General features: G+C 42.5%; 1 protein-coding gene across 2 annotated transcripts in view; it reads left to right on the top strand.

The window, feature by feature from the left end:
• The first annotated feature begins 8,299 nt into the window (after window positions 1–8,299).
• klf12b (Kruppel like factor 12b) overlaps window positions 8,300–24,532 on the top strand; it is a 36,628-nt gene continuing 20,395 nt past the window's right edge. Inside the window, exons 1-2 of one of the 2 annotated variants that reach the window (XM_020609245.1) lie at window positions 8,300–8,531; window positions 24,235–24,317. In XM_020609245.1, the coding sequence (XP_020464901.1) occupies window positions 8,438–8,531; window positions 24,235–24,317 (177 nt within the window). In that variant the 5' untranslated portion in view covers window positions 8,300–8,437. The other variant, XM_020609246.1, reaches the window with a different exon arrangement.

Below are 24,532 nucleotides of genomic sequence, written 5' to 3'. Positions count from 1 at the left end.
CCATGAACAAGAAGGGGTCGTGCCAGATGAATTCCTCCGTTGGCCACGATGGGAAAGGCCATCTGGTATCAATGTGGGGAAGTCAGGCAAGCTTGTGAGAGCGCGCACATTCACATCACGCTCACACACAGACAGCAGACAGGATTTTGTTTTAGCTACAAGATATCTGGGGCAGCACCTAAACATCATGTCAGTGACCTCTCTCATTCAGACTCCACAGCGCAATCCTTGGCTCCCAGCAGCGCGACAGTCTTTCATCTGTAACACCATTCTGCTTGGGCAGATACGTTAAACCCACAGCTGTCTGTTGCTTGACTCATACAAACATCATGTCCACTGAATGAAAACATCCTTGTAATGATGTAAATGTGTTTACCTCTGCATATTTACTTTGTGAATTATTCATAAAACATGTTCTTATTAAAACCATAAAACATACATTTGAATTGACATAGTGTTGGAGAAAGCATTTGTTAGAAGTTTTATTACAGGTTTACGTGTTATATTAATATAGTAATATTTACATATTACTTTCTTATAAAAGGCACAGTTAAACTGTAATTCAAGACTATTCAATATCAGTGCAATTACACTGCAGTTATTCTCTTGCTCTTCTAGTGTTACAGTATATTAATGTATTACAGCTTTTTTAGCCACAACAAAAAGACGTTGTGAGGCTGAAATCTGGAACTAATTTCCTTTACAAGGACTCCTAAACATCATAGATCTAAATTCCTAACATGTCTGGACAATGTTTAATTACTGTTTTGGCTTTGCTTTTATGACTGCACTTTAATTCGATTTTCACGACGCTGCACTCAATCTTTCACATTTCTCCTGTTTTGGAAATTCCTGGAAGTAAGAAAAACTTAAGCTGGGGTAAAAATAGACATTGTTTGGTTGTGATGTAATCCTGTGGCTGTATTCTCAAGTTTTCTTTCTGCCGTTAGTGCAGGCTCAACATATCGCTGTAAAGGAAAACTGATTTATTTTGGCTTAATATCAAAACCCTGGCCTGATGAGGGAAGGCTTGCACAAAGTAAATCAAGTAGAAAATAAGTAGTGTTGAATTATTTTCAAAAGCCAGCATGCTATTAAACGAGAGCAGGCCCATGGCTGCGACTCATGAAAAGAAAACATTTCAGGGTTTTCTATCATGTAATTTTTTATTCTTAATATCAGCACCTCTTAGACACATAAACCTTACAACAATCTGCTGCAGAAGTGTAGAAAAACGTTCACCATGAGACTCCTGCTCTACAATATATCTGTCAGGAGCAGTGTATAAGCAAATGAGAGTTGAAGAGGTCTGGATAAGCACTTGTTCATGTACTTTGTGCTGATGCTTCAGACACTGAACTACAAGTTAAAATGATGGATCTGGAAATGAACCTTCAAAATCATATTAACAGCAAGCTTGGAACAAGGAATTGATTTGTCTCCCAGACATTCACATCCTCTCCCTGAGACGTTGCAATTGAAATTATTATGACTTGAGCCATCCCTCCTGCACTTAGCGAGATAAGTTCTGCACCACGGCTCACAAATATCTCAAGCATCCTTGTCTCCACCCACCACAGTCTTATGTCTGGAAAAAAAAATCATTTGTTGTGCTGCAATCTGCGTCTTTTTGATTAACACCCCCATTCTACTTGGCGTCCCCCCACCTCACCTCTCTTTCTTTCTCCTTCTCTCTCTACACACATCCATCTCTGTGATTATTTAAACGGGTGTCAGAAAAACACTGTGACCCGTCTAATTTGAGCTGTGTGAGAGTGTAGAGTGGAGAGAGGGGCCTTGCAATTCTCCACACTCCCTTTTTACAGAGCGGGGAAGTGGCGGGTGAGAGAGAAGCTGTTGCCATGGCTACCTGCTGGCAGCTTCTGTCCTTGTGTTTGGAGAGCACTGGCTGTTCCCTCTCTACCCAATGCCTGGGAGGGAGGAGAGGGGAGAGAGGTGAGGAAGAAGGAGGTGAAGGGGGACGGTCTGGGAGGGGTTGATCTGCTAAAGGGGAACAACATGAGGTCTCTCTGTCAAAAACTAAAGGGTTGCTGGCTGGGAAAAGAGCAAGAAAAGAGCATCACTCGGGGGTCTGGTGACTGATCGGTCCCTGCACTTCACACACACACACACACACACACACACGCCAGTGTTGATGATAGGCTTGACAGCAGTGGGGGGATGTGCAGGAGTGGCAGTGGATAATTGCTTCGATGCTGCCTTTACACTCCAGGTGTTTCCAGTGCCCATGTGTCTCTGCTCAAAACTCATAGACACATAGATCAGAAGATTAATAATCCCATCATCACACCTTGGCAGGTTTGGTTCAAGTTGTTGCCATTGATGATCTGGTGAATGTTCCCACTTAGGTGTTGCATTTTGCCTGGGTGGTTTCATTGATACCTGAAATTTGAATTACAACCTTTCAGTGGTATTCCTTGCAGCACTTCTTGTGTGTGCATAAGTGAGTCAGGTATATCAGGATAGCTTCAGTATCACTGACTCCACCCTGGGTCTAGCCGCCCAGTAAGATGATCTAGGTAATGGATAGCTTTAAACTGGACATAATACAGAGCTTGCTGTTTTAAAACACACGTCTCTTTGTTGCTTTCCTAGTTATGTTTTCATCATCTTAAGATCAGGAGCTGTAGTTACTTTGTCAGCTAATCCAGATTATTTCCATCTCTTTGTCAGAAACGGCGTGCGTAATGCGGCCGAAAAGTGTTAGGTGAACTCAATTAAATGGCCAGATGAGGAAGTGTAAAACAAAACCATCTCTTTATTAAGAGAACTAACGTTGAACAAAAGAAAACCATACAAAACACGGTGAAAACACAAAACTCACATGTCCTTAACAGTCCCAGGTCAGAGCCAGCAAACACATCCAACAGAGGTGATCCAAAATACGTAGTCCAGAGGGAAGTCAGACATCATACACTGTGGCAGTCTGAGACAAGAGGGCAAAGCAGAAACGAATATACCAAGGTAACAGTTCGGGTCAGAAACACAAAATATCAAAACCGAAGAAAATGCTGGAAAGTCAAAGCTGGGGTCTAGAACAATCTGGCAGCGTCCTGGTGGGAGGACGCTGCCTAAATAGAGGAGTAAACAATAACGAAACAGGTGAAACCAATGTGAGTGATGAAGAATGCAAAAAGACTGAAACTAAGGTGAAACAAAAACAGGAAGTAACGTCAGAATAAAAGCCGGACAGGAAGCAGCGGACCCAAATCATGACCCTCTTTGTACCTTTTCTTTTATCTTATTTATAAGTAAAAATGTGAGACACTTGCTATAGTCACACCCTTCCTTGAACAAGTCCCTACAGTATGGTTGCCAGTGCTTACTTATTTGCGACTGTGTGTATGTGTCTGTTAAAGTTCATCCTAAGAGTGTGTGTGTGTGTGTGTGTGTGTGTACATGAGCTTTGCGGTTGCTATTAGACACAGCATGCTGTAGCCCTGGTGGCCATGCTGAAGCTCCCCCTCCCCGCCCTCGCTCCAACCCCCCAGGCGGGAGGCTGACCTTGGCAGGGCCTGACAGAGAGCTGGCCTGGAGGGGGATCCATGGAACTCCACGCCAGCCCACTGAACCAACCCACTCAGTCTGTGCAGGTGTACTGACGCCTGGACAAACACACACACACACACACATGCATGCATAGCTGCTAGACCGGGGGAAGGCCTTTGAGCAAGCAGCTGTCCTAATGCTTCATTTCTCTGTGCTACCTTTCTTTGAGTTTCTCACGGTCATTCTGTTTTCGTCTCCATTTTGTTGTTCATTTAAATGTTTTTTTTTTTCTCATTGCTGGTTGTCATTTTTCTCTTCTTTGTCTTTTACATTTTTCACTAACTTACTGTATTCTTGGCTTCTACTCTACTGCATCATCTCTTAATTTAGTGTAGTAGTACATAGTGAAAAATCTATATGTTAATGACACATGCACATGAATCAATAGATGTATAAATGCGTATATGAATCAATAATTTACTCTTGAGTGGGCTCTTCACCACTCTTCATTAATATAATATCCATGTAGCAGAATATTGTGTGATTTAAGAAAGACCAATGCATTTAAGAGCTTGGAAACTTCTTACATGAGCTCTCAGTGCAGGCATAAACCTGAGATCAGCCACACACTGATGTGAAACAGTACTGCTCCCACTCTGGAGTTATATGCACTGCAGCTGCTTCAATGTCCAAACCCCTCATTTGCCACCATTCACCATGGAAATCCAACAATTTGTTGAAACAAATACTGGTAATCAAAATTACACCAAATTACTACAAAGTCACCAAAGTACTGTATCATATAAAAAAATGGCCCCCTCTCAAATTGAAAAACAAGTCAAGGCAAAGATAATAAACTTAATAAATAAATATGTGTTTATAAGTGAAGGGTGCAGCAGAAGCTGTACAGCAGCTGAAGTACAGCAGATTGCATTCATTCGTGCACTCTTTCACTCCCTGACGAGACTGTTGAAGTTCCCTTTTGCTGCTACTTCAGTTGAGTCTTTGACCTTCGCTATGCTAAATGATGCACAGTTTGACACTAGAAGGCTGTCGTCACATTCATTTTCTGAATGAGGGGCATTTTTCTGTTCTCACTTTAAATCTCAGTTTAAGAGATCACAACTAGTTTGGCAGCCAATTTTGGACAATATGCAACTGACACAACTGTGATGAGAAAGTTCTCGTACATCTCTGGAAATTAATAATATTTGCATATTCATCAATTCTGGGTTTTTAAACAGTTACTGAACCACAACTCAAATTATTATTTCATCTTTAAAGGTGACGATGATGACGGCTATTACTGAGACTAATATAATTTTTATATGGGCACTAAAAGAGGTTTAACTTTTTAAAATCTCTGAGCTGTAATTGGTTAGTGTTTTTGATGTAATTAATTTAAGAAGGGCACTGATACTATTTGCTATTAGGATTTTTTGTGCTTGTTCTGCTTTTGATGGTATCTTTTTGTCAACAGTAAGTTTTCAAGTTGATGCTTCAGTCTCAGTTTTCTCACAGCAACTTCACATCTTGGATTTCATTCTTTAAATTCACATCCTGTCAAACACGTGTGTTTTTCTGGGTGCATATTGATTATAGAGATATCCTCTAATTCAACCAACAGTAAGAGAAGAGCTTCCATTTCTTGAGTAGTTTTTTCTCCCAGTGCTCCCTCCCTCCCTCCCTCCCTCCTTCCCTGCCGACTGTGCAGTAACAGGTTGTGTTTAGCTTCTCTGCTCCCTACTTCCTCGTCTGGTGTGTCTGTTCTTTCAGTCCAGAGTCTAAAGTTCAGCCAGAGACAACAGGAGGGGAGCATCACATAGCTCACTCGCAGTGTTTCACAACACACAGGCACACACAAATATCTTTTTTTTTTCATTTTTGCTAACTCAAATACAGTCTTCCTTTGCACTGTACGAATGCACGCCCCCACAGTGTAGACATTTTGTAGTGTGTGACTAAACAGCGAATGGTGCTTCAATAATTTGATGAGATTGGGTCAGATGATGCAATGGAGAAGTTTGTAATGATAATGTTCTTCTTGATGTCACTTCTCCCCCAGACGCCCGCCTCTTCTTTGAACTGCTCCCACCTGAGGGTGGCACACTAGCAACCTGTATGGAGAGGGTGTAGTCTTGGGGGAGGTGCTTGTGTCTCAGGTGTTTAATAAGCCCTACTGGAGGCACTAGGATGATGTTAGGAGCCTGATCTGAGCACCTGACCCCCTACCAATATCCCCCCTTTGCATTGTTGCTCCATCCCTCCTGTGACCCCTGCCCCAAGTTCCTTTGACCATCTCCTGTCTCCTCAACAAATCTGTGCAGCAGCCCCCCACCCCCCTTCCCATCCGCCCTCCTCCACCTACCTCAAAGTGTCTCTTTGCACTCCACTCTGCCTGTCTTCCTTCAACACATGCCAGGGCTCCTGGGGCACCAGTTACACAGGGACGATTTCATTTGAAAGAGCTCCTCAGGATGTCATTATAAGGATCATCACAGGGCCTCATGGCTGATGTTACAATAGTGTTCTGTCACACACACACTGATCCTCTAAAGAGCCTATTATCTAGCCCCTCCTCTCATCATACAAATCCGCATTTTTCTCTGAGATTGGTAATATCATGTTAATCTGTAACTGACAATTATCATGTATCAAAACACTCAAGACCATTAGATGAAGAACCATATGTCTATAATTTGCCCATGGGTTTTATATAATTGCACAGCACTGTGCATATTCATTGAATACTTGAAACAACAGGTAATGGGCTGGCAGGTGTGTCAAATTACGGTGAGAGGAGACTGACAATGAAGATGTTTGAAAGCTTTTTGCATCCTAAACATATCACAATGACTTCAAATTCCACATTGTGCCAAGATCTGATATTCTTACACACCTCCATGTCACCTTCGGTTTCTATGTCACATTACTGAGTATTTTACTATACATGCATATTCTTCTACCATGTTTATGGTTTATTCATTTATTTTGCTTTTATTTGCAACATGGAGTTCTTTTGTCTGCTCTGATATCAAGAGTGTAATGAACACATATGTGACCATTCCAGTTCCAACTACTGAAAAACCAAACAAACAAAATCATTTATCTGAATATTTAACAGCACGCCAGTTTTGTTCAAGTTCACTTCTATTCTTTTCCAGCATAAATCTGTTCTAGTCATATAATTGTTTGGTAGGTGGCTACACTTCTGGGTTTGTAGTTGGTGTCATGGAAACCAGGTCAAACAAAGCCTTAAGTTTACCGATAGTAGAAACTGTGTAACCAGGTTAGTTCACTCCTATATACAACCACCCAGCCATTCCTCCATACAGCCAACCTTATTAATCAAGTCTTTCTTCCCTTTATCCCTTTTGTTCCACCCTCTCATCTCCACCTAACCATTTTATCTTCCATTCACTGCAAACGGAAGACATACATTAGCTGAATGAATGGGCAGAATTTGGATCAGGCTTACTGTACTACTGTAAATAACCCCCCCCCACCCCGAATCATCACCCCTGACTTCCTCAGCTATGCATTTTCAGGTCCACGATAAAGCCTGTAAAGTGGTATGAGCTCGATCAGCCATGCAGATGAGTCTTGCTTCCTTCACCTTATTCAGAGCCTCCAGGGCAGTGACTGGGGGCGCCGAGCAGCATCAGCATCAGCCTTTCATACCACAGAGCTACGGAGAACACTAGGAGGAGCACTGACATGGGTGCTGTGACTCCGGTGCTATGCAGGAGAGAATTTAAAAGCAGTCTTTATAGGGAAATGATTAATTTTCTGCTGAACTACTTAATTAATTAGCACAATGTTTCAGGTGCAACCTGCTGACTTCATAATATTTCACCAGATTTTTGTTTTTATGGATAGAAGCAGCTACAGTTTTCCTCCCCTCTGCTGGACTTTTGGTTCTCATCATATAATACCACATTTCTTCCAGCTGTTTATCCAAATGCTGGAACCATAACAATTTTTATTCTGGAAACAATTTTATTTTTGGACTGATGCTCAGACAAAACAAGCAATCTGAATACATCAACCTGGATGCACTATTTGCACTACCTTCTGGCATTTTATAGAACAATCTATTACTCAGTGAATCAATATATTACATTTACAATAAAAATAAAAACAGGCCGCTTTTCTCCAAAATATCTGTATTATCAATTTTCTGTTAGCCATATTCTTTCTAAATATTTGTTCACAGATTGTGAATCTAGTAAATACAAATGTACATAAATGACTTGACCTATATTCTAATGATTGATTAGAAATTAAAGAATATTTTATACACAAAACGATTATTTCCATTATTTGTCAGTACTTTTCTTAATTTATCTATTAATTGTTTGATCTGTAAACATCAGAAAACACGGGTCAATGCCCATCATATTTTTCTGCAGCCCTAAAGTGATGCCAATCGGATTTTCTGATTGTTTAAGTCCAAACACATCCAGTTTACCACAATCTGAAGAGAGACGGAAGCAAATCCTCACGAATCATCACATTTTGCGCACTTTTGCTTGAAAAATAAAAGATAACTGAAACAGTTGCTGACTAATTTTCTGATCAACAGCTAAAATGAAGATAAACAGCAGGTTGTTTTATTACAATACTAACAATTTTATCATTCTTACAACTGTCAAACTTTCATCGCTCTCTTTTCTATGCGCAGCATCAGAATTAGCATCTGAAATTCTGATGCGACTGGACTAATACATAGCACATCATTAATGCAGTGTTTGCACTTCTTTCCGCACACCTTCCTCTCCGTCCCTTTAAACGGGGAGGTGCTCCGGTGCTGACCCGCAGCACGGGGCTCACCGCTGCGCTCTGCGCGGGGTGCACAGTGAGTCCGGGCTTATTGGGAGCGGACGCGTCGGAAACCTCCCCGGAGGGGCCCCGTGTAATTCGATGCATGCTGTTAAAGCTTAGAGTATATTGTCTTGCCTTTGCTTATGAAGCCTCCACCTACCGGCCCACCCTACATTTAGCGGATCATGTGACTCGGGGTAAGTCATTTGCAAGTACAACAGCTCTCTGTGCGCTCCCATTCATTTCCTGAGAACTGCCTAAGCTGAGCAGCTGAGAGGCAGAAGGGGAGGGAGCTGCTCACTCACATCCACTTACAATCTTTCACTCACTCACACACACACACACACACACACACAATCATACACACGTACATACACTCAGAGTGAGAGGAGCGAAGAGGAGAGGAGAGGGAGAGGAGGAGAGGAGACAGAGAGGACTGTAGAAAGGAAAGCAGTCTCCTAGTCTCCACGGCTCTGCAGCTCCTGACAAGGTCTGTGCAATTTTCTCGTCCTGTTCCTCTGCTGGCTGCCGCTGTGTACTTCATTTGTCACGTTGCTTGGCTTTGTGCTTGTCTTCAGCGCGTCTCGTTCAGCTGTCATTGCTCTGTCAAAGCGGATGACAACTCATATCATCTGTATGGCATTGTGTGTGGTGTCTGTCAGCGGGGGGAAACGAGACCCTGCATGCTGCTGGCTGGACACCGACTCCCAGTGTAAATTCACAAGTTGTCATGACAAGAGACAGAGAAAAAAGTGATTATACACTTGAATGACTGTGGGCACGGGCGACACCTGACTTTACAGTGCCGGCTCCGGTTGTGAAATCTCTCATGTCTCACTTATTTACCTCTAAAGTGTGTTCCAAACATCCCAGCTTAGCAGTGTAGGAGTGTTGTAGAACAACACTGAGTGAATGTCTTGGTGGGGAATATGAGAGTGTTAAGTGAGACAGCACCACACCAACCCCTCTCTCAGCACTTCTCGCTGGAAAGTTTGCTGCTTGTCAGAGTTTTGTGCATGTCTTAAGAGAGTTGTGTGTGGGTGTGCATTTGTGCAAAGCACCGTGGTGTGTATGTGTGAGACAGGCTTGTTTGCCTACCGTAGCCTACTGTAGAAACTTAGAGACAGACGAGGCGTTAGCAATGGGTTAAACATTAGGAGGAGGCTGGTGTAGCGGAGGAAGGACACTGGGGGGGAGGTGTGTGTGTGTGTGTGTGTGTGTGGGAGTGTTGCAAGGGTGGTGTCTTGGATGTCACTGGCAGCACTCTCACTTCCAGGGTAATACCCATTGGTATTGATGGGTGGCTGTCAGAAAGGCAGAGAGCCACCAGGCTGGGGAGAGTGGCCGGGGGCTGGCCCTTGGCTGTTATTTTCAATTACAGGGGACCGGAGCAGAGCTGACAGCAAAGGCATTTGTACATCCTGCGAAGGGGAACAGGAGGAGGGGAGGGAGGGAGCAAGAGAGAGGAGAGAGTGGGAGGGAGAGAGAAAGGTGGGAGGGGGATGAGACTCTGGCCTCTGCTCCAGGGTTTGATGTGGAAACTGAGCACTGACCTCTGTGACTTTACCCCTGTGTCGTGGAGGGGCCCTGCCTCGCCTTTAACTGTATGACAGCCGAAGGGAGTTTGTTATTTGTGTGTGTGTGTGTGTTTAAATGGGGGTGCCACCCCCCAAAAAAGAAAATAAAAGTGGCTGGTAGGGTTATGTGTGTATGGATAAGACCCCCTGCAGCTCACGGATGTGCAGCGATTGAGATTAGTGCCCATTTAAACTCTCACTTAAGCCCATTTACAAAGGGGCCTTCTCCCTGCTCATGAGTAAGCAGGCTGCAGAGTAGACTCTGCAGAACTCTGTGCATGAACAGTGAAGAAGAATCATGTTGGATCTCAGAAACAGGCAACATAAAGTCTGTGGAGCTTCTCAGCCATCCAGGTGTCATGAAGTGCTATTAGATGGCAGCTGGTCTTGTTTGGTGGTTAGTCTCTCGGATGAGAAGTGAAACATGTTCAGTAACTCCAAGCAAGTCTGGCTGCCATCTCTTTTGGAAAGAACATACAAATACACTGGCCACCTTCATAGACACCTGTACAATGAAATGCACTTTAATTCAACACTTCCACCTTAACATCTGGGTTTATGAAGCTTAGAATGTTTCGGGTTTTGGTGAAATTGTCATAAATGCATAAATTCAATTATTATTGAGGTCATAGTTAAAGATGGTGTTGTACTGGACTATATTATATTCAGAGGTGCCTCTATATTGTTGTCCTCCCAGCTTCATACATGAGAGGGTCAGAATATTAGGAACACCTCTGAATATAATGTAGTCCACTACAGCACCACCTTTAGCTATGACCTCAATAATAAACACATAACTGAATTTATACATTTATGACAATTTCACCAAAAACAAACATTTTGAGCTTCATAAATGCAGATGTTAAGCCAGAAGTGATGCATTGAAGAGCATACAGTTGTACAGCTGTACCTAATAAAGTGGCTGGTACATGTATTTTGTGGCACTGAAGATCAAATCAGGATGATATTATCAGACAATATCATAATTTTGCAGGGTATTATATTTCAATAATACTCATGATGATGTGATGAAATGCAGACGAATACTTTAACATTATTAGCTGCAACACTGAACTACATGTCAACACAGAAACAATCGTGATGTGATAACTCTGTGGCAAATAAATGGCTGCTGAGCTATTAATCCAGATACAGTCGATAGCATTTATTTGGGGCAAACAACAGACTGAATGTAAAGCTGTACTGAAAACGATCAGAATCAACACTGATTGATTTGATTTGATTTGATTTATTCTTTCAAACATGCAGAACAGAACAAATGACAGCAACACACACACACATAATTACCCATATCCAACCAATGCTAATCCAAAATCAGTTTGCTTGCACCTGGTACATGTTTGAATGGAGTAGGAAGAAGTCAGACTTATCCAGTCCTACCCCATGACATCATATTATACAAAAATTTCATGCATCATTGGCTGAACATCACAGTAGTATTAATGCTTTTCACTTGTTGATGAAAATGAATGAAGTGCATTTGAAAAGTGACGTAATAAACAGAAAGTGACTACAGATCTTTCAATAGGACATAACAAAACGAGTTGAATCAGAAAAGTTATTTGTAATTCCCACCTGGAACTGCTGTCTTCTCGCATCATTTTCTATACAGTTTTTAGTGAGGGTTGGCTTGGCATCTTTAACTAAGCAAAGACTTGACATGCTGCATGTCGACATTCATTGTCAGTGCCTGAATGCTATGGTGAAGGTTTAGTTGGATTTAGGCACAAAAACAATTTGCCTTATTTTAGAGAAAGATCATGATTTGTGGTAAAATGACAAATGCTTTGTTAAGGTTAGGGGACCTTCAATGTCATGTTTACAATAAAAATGAATAGGTTAAAGCTACAGTATGTAACTTAAGGTAGCACTAGCATGAAATTCCAAATCGAGGCACTCTGCTCCGCCCACCACTCCCGCTCTCTGCTCCACTATGCTCTACTATGATCTGCTGTTATACCACGCTCTGCCCAGCTCTTCAGATATTTCTCATTATGAAATTAGAAGACATGAGAATGCAACAAAACTTACTGATCAAGCAGAAATAATTGAGAATCTCTGATCGGTTATAGAGAGGTCAGTCCTGCTCAAAACCTTTTAGATGCTAATGTCTCTGCTGCTGCCAGTGCTGTTCAATGAGTCTGGGTCACAGGAGGCTTCGACAGCACCTCTCCACATTAAGACGAGTTAAGGAGCATATTTCTACAATAAAAATATTAGCAAAGTTACTTACTGTAGCTTTATGGTTAAGGAATGACCTTGGGCATGATTAAAAAAGCCAGTGTTGACTGTCTGTAGAAAACAGTGATCTCCTGTGTTGGAGTCTGATGCTTTGTTGCCTGATCCCTCCACCCTGAACTTCTCCCACTGTGGACTTTGCAACTCACTACATCCTCCTTTGCTCGCAACTAACATAATATAATCATAATTCCTTCAGCCAGTAGAGGGCTTCATTATTTAAACATATGTAGTTTTGGGGGTATTTGCTGAAACAGCTGAACCTGTTGTTTTCCTTGGTTGGATAGTCACAGTAATTCAGACATGCACGATGTGTCAGTGCAGTTTGGCTTATGTTGTTGTCTCCACTTATGATCTCTGGCTCTTCTCATACCAGGTGTTTCAGCTTGAGATGATGAAATACAGTAAGTTTGCTGTCTTCTCTTAACAATCATATATAATCACATTAAAAACAATACTTGTATTATCATGAACAATATGATACGGTGCATCCCAGATGTTTCTCCCGCAACCACTTCAAGCCACTGCTACTAATCTAATTACTTCAATGGCTCAACCCCCACCCAAAGACACAGTCCAAGGGCTGATAGAGATCAGTGCAGGTTGTGGTGGTGGTGGGGGGGCCCAATTAAAAAGCCAGTCACCAATGGATAAACTCTGTCCATCAGCACCGCTCTGTTCAACACATTTAATAGCTCGACAGAATCCCCCCACTAAAGGTATCATCTGTCTGCCACAGATCAGAGAATGCAAACTAGGTGCATGTTGACAGATTGAATTTTTCAGGAAGACCTGCTCGACTGTGCTGTCTAACAACATGTACGCTCACGGTCCTATTCAGGGAGATGTGAAATTCCCTGTATTACCCCCAATCAGTTGGGTTAACTGCTGGCATATTGACTGACTGCTGTATTATCGATCCAGGTGGGTGTTATGGAGTGTATTGTCATTGATTGCAGATACTCTGCAGTGCGCGTTATGGCTGGAGTCATGTGGGTCCTTGACCGTAAGCCAAGGCCAAAGAGGAGCTAGGAAAATCAGAGAGGTGGGGTGTGCTCAAGGTGCACTCTCGGATATCCTGTAGCCCTTAGTTATGCAAGAGACTGCCTCATGCAAAGACCCTGAAACACACAAAGAGCTACACACACACCATACAATGTGTGAAAGTGACAGCAGCCAAACAGATGATTTTGTGAATTGACAGATGGACAACTAAATTTAGAGGAAAATAGGTCAAAAATGAAGAAGGTTATACATCCAGAGCACCTGCAGTTACTTTGCTGCTCTTTCATCCTGAATACTAAGACATGCGCTAGTAGTTATATTGAACTTCCTGTGTGTGGAAAAAGACGAGGGTTTGTAGGTGATGGCTGCCAACTGAACTCCCCGTGCTGTTATTTCATCATGTCAGAAGATCACAAAATGTTCTCTCCCTTTGCGTTTTCTCTTGTGGATTCAACCTTTGACCCCCAGTGTCCAGCCCATGTTTGTTTACCAAAGCATGTGTGCTCTGTGTGTGTGAGAGAGAGAGAGAGAGAGAGAGAGAGAGAGAGAGAGCACGGAAAAGTATTTTGCAACATCTGTGAGGCTGACAGTGTAAATAGTGAACACTAACAGAAAGAACTACAGTCCAACATGGATGATTACAGCTTGTCAAACATCAGTGTGGTTATTTAGAATTTTTGCTGCATTGCTCTGTTGAATACTGAAAAGGAGTCATGAGAACAACCAAGCTTATTTTTTGATTTAAAAAAATTCATCAAACAACAAACAGATGTAGGGGGAGGTGGATTTTAACATGTTTTTTTTTTTTTTTTAACCAAGCTTTTTTTCCAGCAATGAAACCATCCACAGAGTTGCACACTCAGTGCTTACTGGAAGTGACTCATTTAGCAGAACTTGGCCCCAGACTCTGATGTAAGGTTGCTCGACATGTTTCCATGGCTAGGATGGAAAGGTATGCCGGTGGAAGTCCTGTCTATCTGTGGTGATGTTTCCTCTTTCAGCTGAGTGTCTGTTGCGCTCTAATTAAAAATGGCTCTTGAACAAAAAGGAGAAGCCCAGAAAATAGGAAAGTCAGCATCTTCAGACTGGTTTTACAGGAAGAGTTTATCTTCACAGAATCTCTTGGGGACTAGCATGTCTGTAGCCTCAGAGCAGATGGTTTCAGAAGACCTGCACAAGGGTGCTGCATGGATCACTGTGAACTTTGGTTCCAGTTGTACCGCAGGTCAAAGGAGGGGATATTATCCAAACAACATGTGGAAGCCATTTGGGGTGCCTTTGGCATTCCTCAGGCTCTTTGGCTTTAACAAATGTAGGTTCACACTATGGACCATAACTTCACTTGATTAGCCATTTCAACCAGGTATCAACATGGCACCGTATAAGTTAAAACAGAGGAAAATCAAAGGCGAAGTGAAGGCGTGCGTAGATGATTAGCAGAGAAAAACTGCTGCTGGCTTTTGCTTAGTGGTGTTGGAGAGATGGAATGGGTCAAACCAAGGGGAACAGAAAACTCAGTGAGCAAAAATAACTGTGTGCACATTTGCTGTAATAAGTGTCAGGGTGTTGGAATGTTTTGGTTGGTCCATTATTGTCTCTTTCCATATGCCGTGTGTTAGGGGGTGGATTTGGTTGTGTCAGCACAAAGTGAGGGCTGATAGGGTAGGCACTTTACGGTGCTGTATCATAAGGACTCTGCAAGGCTATTCAACACTGGTGCAATGTGTGCTTGTGTATTTGTTTAAATACCTGCATGCATGCATTTGTTTGTATCACAAGAGATAGCGAGTGAAGAAGAAGAACTTAAAAGAAAAAAGTGCATGTTTGAGCTGATATTTTATGTGAGTTGTTTACAGTAAATACTGTAGAGGAGTCAGTGTATTGGCCTCTGCATTGTACAGCTATTGTAAAACATCTGGGTCAATCAGGCCAATCTGTTAGAGTGCCTGTGAGTGCACATGTGCTGTGATGCATTCAGCAGACAAGGTACTATGGATATATGTAGACAGTGCATATGATCTGGGGGGGGGACTTTCCCTCAGACACATTCAGACACAAGTGGCCATCACATGCATGCTATCAGAGCTAAGGAGGGGTAAAAGTCCATAGTCTACTCAAAGAATCCCCATTAGGGCAGGAATCTACTGGGAAGGGGATGAAGAGATAAAATATGTGGGTGGTAGGTGGTGGTAAGGATTCAGGTTATTGTGAGAATGCTAATCTAATGCATCCCACCTCTCTCTGAGGGTAGGAGATGAGAGCAGGGCTTCACTCTGCTGCTCAGTTTTGGTAGGCAGAAAGCAGTTATAACCTTTTCATGAGAGTAGCAATGACTGGTTGGTGTGATTCACTTGTGTTTACCTTCACAACATATTACCATAGGCTTTTGTCTCTTTGTAGTGGTTTCCTTACACTGTTAAAGCATTCATAAGAAAATATTCACTGGTTTTTCAGTATTTTATTTATTGTGAATTCCAAACAGTGCATAACGACTGCTCCCTCAATGCACCACTGTCGGTCTGAGATGATTACCACTGCACTGTGGTCATCTCAACCTAGAGCCTGAGACTATGTAAGAGACGAGAACAGAGTCATTGAGTGCAATTTTTATTGATCCACTGGCGCTAACCTTTTTCTCTCTTGCACCCTCTTTCATGCACACACAGTACAGACCTACAGGGTATCAACTCCACAGTAAACATGCACATAATATTGCACCGTCTTCCTGAAAGGCTGTGCCAGTTACTCCATGTATTTATCCTGGTTTACTCAGCTCTACCTCCCCCTCTTTTGGTACAAGTGAGGTTTTTGTGTCAGAGGCTATTTTAGATGCACAGCCACTGACCCTACTGCATTTACTGAGGTGAGTGCGTGTCTATGAGTGAAGGGTGTTTCAGAGAGGTCACCCAATTATGTTGAAACAAGAAGACCTCAACAAGAAGAGTGTATTTACTGTTCAGAAGCCTTTTAATGGTCTTTATTTGTGGTTTCTTTAGCTCAGAACTCAGTCCAGCCCTCGCACTGAATATTTTACTTATTCTTTCTCATGATTACATCAAAATGATCATCAATTGGACATAAACTGTCTCGAACGGTGTCACGAATTGCTTTGACTTCTATGTCGAAGCTCACTTGAGTAATGCCACCTCACTTTAGAGCTGTCACGGTCACAGCTTGTTTAGCTGTTGTTCTGCTGCATTTGAGGCACATGATGCAAGAGGATGTCAGACTCTTCTGTTTACCCCTCTCTGGAGCACTGTGGAGGAGTATGTGTGTGGAACTGCCTGTTGTTGGTGCGTGCATACTGTAGGTGTGTGTGGGTGGCTGTTTGTGTTGAATGGGCATCTATATCCTTCTTTCATGAGCAGAGCTATGCTATTGAGAGTCAGTTTTGTGCATGTGTCTGTCTCTGAATCTAATAAAAATATGGTTCATTGTGGGTGCAGGCAGAGGTCACAAGGTTTGTGTGTATGTCCGTGTATGTGTGCTGTAACCAGACTGTAGAGCAGAACAAGGGCTCAGGAAGTCAGCTTCATAAGAAGTGCATTTGACTTGCAGACAGAGACACAGATAAACCAGACAGCGCCTGACTTGTCATTTCACTTTGAGTGCTTCCTGTCAGAATAAATAGCTTTTTCATTTCCCACAGTTTCACAAGACCTTAGAAAGGACGGAGGTGGTGTTAGCAGAGGTGGGGATCTTTCACAGAGACAAAGAGACAAAAGTCACAGAAAAAAAGAGAAAATTCATAAAAGATTTCCCTTTTGTTACTGGCATAATTTGTATCAGATAAACCAATGTGTTTGATCTTGTTGTTAAAGTGTGTGACAATGCTAGTGCATGCTATGTGAGGTTTTTAAAAATTTGTTCAGCGTGCTTAGCTGTTTTTTTGGCAACTGTTTGGAAGAAAAACTACACATTCATTTTCTTGTTTAAACATCATGTAATAGTGGACCTGTACTGTATGTAGTGCTCACTCAGCAAAGAGTGAGTGAGTGAGTGTGTCAGTGTGTGTGTGTGTGTGTGTGTGTGTGTATCTGCTGGTGAAGGCAGTGGACTTGAGCTGCATCCGGCGACCTCATCCCCCTCATCCTGACAGGATTACTGACACAGGATCCCCCTGCCCCTGGCAGAAATAGCAAGCACCCAAGGGCAATCCACCAGAATATGGGAACTTCTCTGTGCCTGAATGAGTGTGTGTTGTCTGTATTTACATGGATATCAGATCTCTATAAATGGAACTGGTTTCCTCCCAGGTGCTGAACTCCTGGCTGAAGTGCATTACTTTCTCTCTCTCTCTCTCTCTCTCTCACTTACATATACATCCTTGTTTTTGTCATTTAGGGGTTCCCTACATAGGCTGTGTCTGAAATTACTCACTACAGTGTTCACCACATTGTAGTCATGTCTGACTGCTGAGGTTAAACCTATCCATATAGTTACTCACTACAGTGTTCACCATGTTGTAGTCATGTCTGAATGCTGAGGTTAAACCTATCCATATAGTTCATGCTAGAAATTCCACATGGCATGTATACTGCTTTCTGCTAACAATCCCACAATGCAACGCTCTGCATTTTATCAGCTGGAAAATTATTGCTGTGTGGTTCTACAACACAAAATGCTGATGATTAGTAAGTGTCCAAAATCCAAATCTACTGTTCACTAGTGAGTGGACTACTTGGTGTACATTATACAGGAAGTAGTGAATAAATGAAGTGATGTTGGACACAACCATAGACTTTTCTAGGAGACGTACCCTAATCTTAACCAAAGCCAATGCTTGTTTTAACTTTACACTGCTTTTTGCTTTTGTAAAATTCTGTGAACAAACATGTGGGGACCAGCCTCCCCACAAATAACAGTGGTCCCCATAAAGCTGGTGTGCTTGGTCCTCACAAATATAGAATAACAAGACCACACAGGCGCACAAATGACTCCCCTCTATCTTACTTACAGTATTTGCTCTCTATTACATCACTATTACTTTACAGAAAGTTTATATTAGACTATATATAGAGGAACATTTTTGTATTAGATATGTGCAGAAATGTACATAATGGGGTTGTTATGTGCAGGGTTAAACATTTTGGCACACCACATTGTTGCTGAGCCCATTTCCATACTGCGTCAAACCCCATGAACACCGACGCATGTAACACCCATTGTGAAGTATACAAAATATACTAACTGACAAAATAACCTATAACAACACAATCATAAATTCTAATATTTAAAGCATTAAAGATAAAGGTGTGTAATTTAAACTCTAAGGACAGAATACTGCTGCTTTCTGCACTGGGTCACAAACAAATAGTTTTCTGGATTTCACCACATTGTAGTATGATTTGTATTTCACCGCACACATCAATCAAATCCTACTCACCCTTTGCCATCTCTGTTCAGCCTGTGTAAATTATTATATGTTTATTGAGCCGCAGAGTTTGGTGATATTAAGGAATGGCGCCATTATATGTTTTTTGAATTGCAGACTACTCTACAAGCCTGAATGCAGTAAGAAGCACAGTAAATTCATGTACGCCGCATCAAATTTAACAGCAGGTGAAGTACGGGCAGAATCAGACAGACACAGGATGTTGATGAGACGTGATAAGCTGTCCAGGTTTGACTGTACTGAAATCATCCAATGCATAAAGAGTGTATTGTGTCTAATAATAGCTATGTTCATGAAAGAGCTGATTTATTCCCAGAGGAAAAGGCCTGGGCATGTTGAGGTGAAGTGCATCTGTTGAGTGCATCTCTAAGGGAGTTTTAACCCTAAAGGGAACTTCTCTGTTTTTTTTAGTGATAGTGTGCATAACTGGTTTGATGCCATTGTACTTGTTGGGGGTCAGAGAAGCCCACACAGTCATAAGCACAGAGGTAGTAGCACTCTGCTCTCTTGAGCCCCGTTCAAAAATGTCCCAGAAGCATCCAAAAGACTCCGCCTGCTGCTCCTGCCAAGGAAAATAGAGCTTATGAAATGGAAATTCTGAGACCATTCACAGGGTGCCAGGAATGACTAGAAGAAAAAGTCTATGTCCATCTCGGTACATGCAGAAGTGAATTCTAACGGAAAACACACATTCCCATCTCGCTCACACAGACACTGACACTGTTTACCTGGTATGGGCTGTCGTCACGGGAACATCAGTTTGAAAGATGTACCCATTCACCAGGCAGGGAGGGTAAAATGAAAAAATAGCATTGTTGCATTATGAGAAATGCAGGAATCAGTGTGTTTGACTGATAGTTTGACATCTACTGGGGCCTTACAATCAAGATGCGCTGGTCTCTGTTGCTTTGATTTTGACTTTGATTCTTTTTTTAAATCTATTTTTGTGAGTTCACAGCTTTATGGATATGCAATGCTCCATCGCTGGAATTTTACAGTTTACCTTAAGTCTTTTTTTTTTTTTAAACAGAGGTAAAAAATTGCATCTTGTATGCAGGAAAAGCATTTTGTCTTATAAAGGCAGCCTGTAGTAAGTATAGTTTTAGGGAAAACGTTTGCTGTTTGAAGGCTATAGTCTACATGTAAACCCTCAGATTTCTGCCTTTTGAAGAGGATGATCAACCTTTTATGTTTGGACAACCCACCTTATTTATGTGGTAGCAAACTCAATAACTATGATGCTCGGCATCAAGTCAATTTTTGAATTACATAGTCAGAAATGTTGGTTTCTTTTATAATTCCTACAAATGTTCTATTTTTTATTACATGTTTCTGTGGTATAGTATTTTAAATCACATATCAAAATGGCACATTCTGGTTTTGACTGAATGTGTAGCATCTGTGCTTTGTCTTTGCTGGGCAGCATTAACCTCTGTGGATAGAAGGTTCAAGTCTTTTGAGGTTTTGACCACACTAAGTGCTGGTATTTGGCTGGGATGCAGTTACCTTTTAAGTAGTAACTCTGTAGGGAACTATTCGAATGGCCAGAATGAGCTCAGCAAGATGAGATCATAAACAGACACAGCTTAACATGAAGCAGACTGAGGTTGGGATTTAAAATCAGCTGTGGCTCTATTGTGTCAACGCTGCCAGCAAACAAGATAAAAATGTTGTTTAACAAACATTTTAACTTAGCCAGTTCTTTCTTTCTATCAAGCATTGTCTTTGTTACCTGTCTAATAGGAATGTAGCAAATGTATTCAGCTTTCACTCTTTTTCTAAAAGTTTGTCCGCTAAGTGACTCAAACAAGAGGAAGTGGAGGAGTGTGCTGGTGAGCTAGCAGTTGTAGGCTGGCTATCAGGCCAATGTGTCACACCGGGGTGTCCAGGGGCACAGAAAAGGGAAGTGAGCCATAGCAAAGAGGCCTGCGGCGCACACAGTACGGGCACAACACATCGCACATCACCTGCAACACTGTACTTTTTAGCATTTTCTCCAGTTAAACGTTTGTTTCTGATTTGATATTTATAAATAGTTGTCTTGCTCTTTCCTTCTCTTGCTTTCCCATTTTCTTTCTTCCTTCTCTTTGGTACAGGACCAGGTGGGAGGGGGTCTGTTGGCATTCTTGCACCGTGTGCTTTGCGCTCGACCGGGCCTTGGCTTGGGTCCATATCCCCTCTCTCTCTTCTCTGACTACCGCCCCTCCTCCTCTCCACTGAACACCCTTCCCTCCCTCCTCAACCTCTTCAACTCCCCTTGGTTGCTTCTCTAACAACTGCTCCTGCCAGCAACTCTTCAACAAGGCCCCACCCTCACTCTCTCCTCTTGCCTTCACTTTCCTTAATCTTTCCCCATGTATCTCCCATAATTCATGCCCCCCTTCTCCTCCTCTCACCCTTTTCCTTCTCTCTCCCATCACAGCCTGTGGCAGCAGGACCAGCCTCTGTGACACAGATGCATCCAGTTGCTCTGGGCACTCGACACGGGAACAAAGCACTGGCAGGGCTTGTCTGTTACAGTTTGTTTCGGGGATGTGTGTTGTTTGCAAATATGTGCACATGAGATAGATGAGAGAGAATAGACGGCACACTGGCAGATACTAAATCTAGTTTCATGAGTTTGTTTAAGCTTAGCTTTCACCTTAACAAAAAAATGTGTTGCGTTGCTGTGCAAGCGAACACCCAGAGATAGTATTAAGCAGGATTTGTCTTCACACTTGCATGTGCTGTGAGAACATTAACTCACAGTGATTTACACCACCCACTCAGCCAACACACACCTTTGAGCTTTTTTCTAATCAAAGTACTTCCTGTTTAAACCTCAGCAATTAACACTGAACAAGTACTTAAAGAGAATCCAACTTCATTTAATTCACAATGTTATCTGCATACTGGCAGCGAAGGTAAAATAAGCTAAAATTCCTGTCATGAATGAGCTTTTCTTGCAGATAGGGTTTTTTTTTCCTCTTTTTGTGGGTTTATGTGGAGCATGTGTGTGTGTGGACATCTGAACATGTGTGTACAGTGGATGATGTCACTGCTATATGAGAGCAGCATTTGACCTCAGAAGTTCAGAGGGTTTTACAGGGAGGTATATTACTTCTAATTGATCCAGCTAGTGTGTTCAGGGTTGGTTTGGCTGAGCCTTATTCTTTCACTCCAGCTATGTGTTATCACCTCAGTCAGCACAGAGCAGATAGCCATCAGCGACCTGGGAGATAGCGGACCTGAGGTTATGGATGTGGATATGTGGTGGGAGTTTCAATTTATACTTTGAAATGCATCACCAGACACATAAGTAAGCATAAACAGAAAAGTGAAGGGAGCAGCACACACACTGAAATATGTATATTTTGACCATTGTTGCAGCGAGAACTGACCTCAATCTTTACCTGGTCCCTTTATCTTTTGTTCCTCTGGATATTGATGGGAACGGGAGGGCACATAGGAGGGAGAAATGAGATGCCTCAACACTCCACTGCCCTCCTCTCCCTATCCAACTCCCCCACACACCTGGGATGGCCATTTCATTTCAGAGTGCAGCAAATGGAAAGGTGATCTTAATCTACCTTGTTTCCCTCTAACCCCCCTTCCTCTCTCCATCTCCCACACACAGAGCCTCATACTGCTGATGGACAGCACACTGCTGGCTGCCTGAGCCTGCTGCCATCACACCGAATGTAGTGATAGATAGGGCTGGATATGTACTGGTTCATTACGTTCAACAAATGCTCTTAATTTCAGTGTCAATCCTACAAACCAAACATTTTGGTTTGTGATCCTCATGTTCTAACTGGCCGACGCAATCCTTTGAGCACAAGCAGCCGACAATTGACTTTGGCCAAAGTATTTTGGTATGAACTTCTCAATACGCGGCATCCCTCTGTTAGCTCATTACTCTGTGGTAGGTCTCTCTCTCTGCTGCTAGCTCTTTGGTCATTACAGTCACAAGTACTTGCCATTGATTCCTTATGAATAGACTTTAGGCACATGGAGAGAGGTTCTTGCTTTCAAGAAATGTGCAATTGTGATTGCGCCACGCTGAGAAAAAAGTGACGTTGTGAAAATCAAGAGCTTATTTATCTAAAAAATATATTCTCTGCCAGCCCTGTGATAGGCTGGCAACCTGTCCAGGGTGTACCCCGCCTCTCGTCAGCTGGGATTGGCTCCAGCAACACCCCCACCTCCCTTGACCCTATTCAGGATAAGCAGTATAGATAATGGATGGATGGATATATTCTCTGCCACAGTGAGTGGTCATCTTGACGAAAACAAACCTCACCTTCAGTGTACTCCTCTTCTTCTGCTCTACAAGGCTGGACTGAGTCTGCAGCTCCACCCGCCCAACCGTCACTATGGCAACGCTATCTGGGCCTACCAAGACCTGAAGCCGAAGGACATACTGGACAACAATACAATAGCAGCACAGCCAGGGTTCCTTGAGGGACTTAGACCTGAGAGGCAAGATCGTGGTGGGGCGGTGGGGGGGTTGGGACTGAGTAAATCCTCTCTTTCTCTGCTTCCTTCACACACAAACACAGTCAGGATCACCCTTTGGCTTAAGAATCTACAAGGTATTGGAACAATATGTGCCATAAAAAGATTTTGTTGTGTCAATTTCTAATGAAACCTGTTAAAAGAAATGTTTGCTAATTCTTTTGAATGGATTTTAAGGTAAGCAAAAAACAGGTATGTTGTATGAGATCTGTTTGCTGTAGTTAGTTGATCAGGTAACCGGCAGTATAGAGAGAGTATATGCTGTTCACGATTGGGCGAGCTTTTTTTCTTTGCACAAGAGCAGCCACGATGGCCGCAGCACTGCTGACTGCAAGGACTGGGCCACACATCCAGCTGCTGGTGCCAGCAGTGGAGAGTAATAGAGATGTTTAGAGTCTATTTGCCTTGCTTGCATTCCTCCATGCACTGCTGCTAAAATAATAAGAGGGAGGGTTACCTCAGGTCGGCCCCAGCTGAGGGATATGGAACATGTATTGTTGTCACTGGCTCCATTTGAGTATCCTTCTTAAAGCCACAGCACGGAGCTGTGGATCTGGGCACTGCTGCCTAGTGTACAGAAACACAGTGATCAGAAGCAGCAGAGGGAAGGATGAATATTAAGAAGAAGTGTGTTTTTGTTTGTCTGCATTTGTGGAAGTACCATATTGTGATATTAACATAACGCGTCATTGCAAGTTTCAAATTTTATCTTTAGAAGTGTAATAGGTCAAAATTTCACTCCTAAATTTTCATTTGTTTTTATCAGTGCACAGAGAGGAAACTCTCTGCTTTGTGCTGCTGCTATTGCTGTTGAGTAACTGCATATCAAAGCAAGTATTTGTATTCCATAGACGTCTTAAGAGGATTTTTTCAGCATTATGAAGTGTTATTAGCCCCACAGCAGCCCTCCAGGCAATTGAAAATCTTTGTTATGGAGAAGAGGGAGTCATGCTGTGCACTTACTGAGTTAATACACTTTGCACACATCTTTTGTCTATCAGCTTCTGATGGGTTTTAAAATGTGAATGTGTGTCTTTTTAAATTGTGTTTATTTTACAGTGGGCGCAAGTACAACATTGTAGATGTCCATGTGTGAATAACTGAGTGTGGTACCTGCTTAGTCATGCTAAAACGCCTGCCTTACACTTCCTCTGTGTCCCTTCACAGGCAGCCTAAGAAACAGGATGTTAATGCTTGACGGAATGCCTGCAGTCCGAGTCAAAGCCGAGCCCCTGGAATCAGAACAAGGGGTAAGAGAGCAGTTGTTTTCCAGACAATTCCCTTTTTTTTTTTCTTTCCCGCTTTTCTTTTCTTTTTTCCTACTCCCGGCAATGGGCCGATAATCACTCCCAGGCCTAAGCAAGTGAATGAGTGAGGGAATGAGATGTGGGGGCTAAGAGGAGTGGTCGGAGAGCATGGTAGTAAGCAGGAAGAGCAGAAGAACCAAGAATGAGGTGGAGAGCAA

This window comes from Monopterus albus, unplaced genomic scaffold (assembly GCF_001952655.1).
Source record: "Monopterus albus unplaced genomic scaffold, M_albus_1.0 scaffold99.1, whole genome shotgun sequence".
In the NCBI taxonomy this organism is placed as follows: Eukaryota; Metazoa; Chordata; class Actinopteri; order Synbranchiformes; family Synbranchidae; genus Monopterus; species Monopterus albus.
This window is presented reverse-complemented; position numbering and strand designations above follow the sequence as displayed.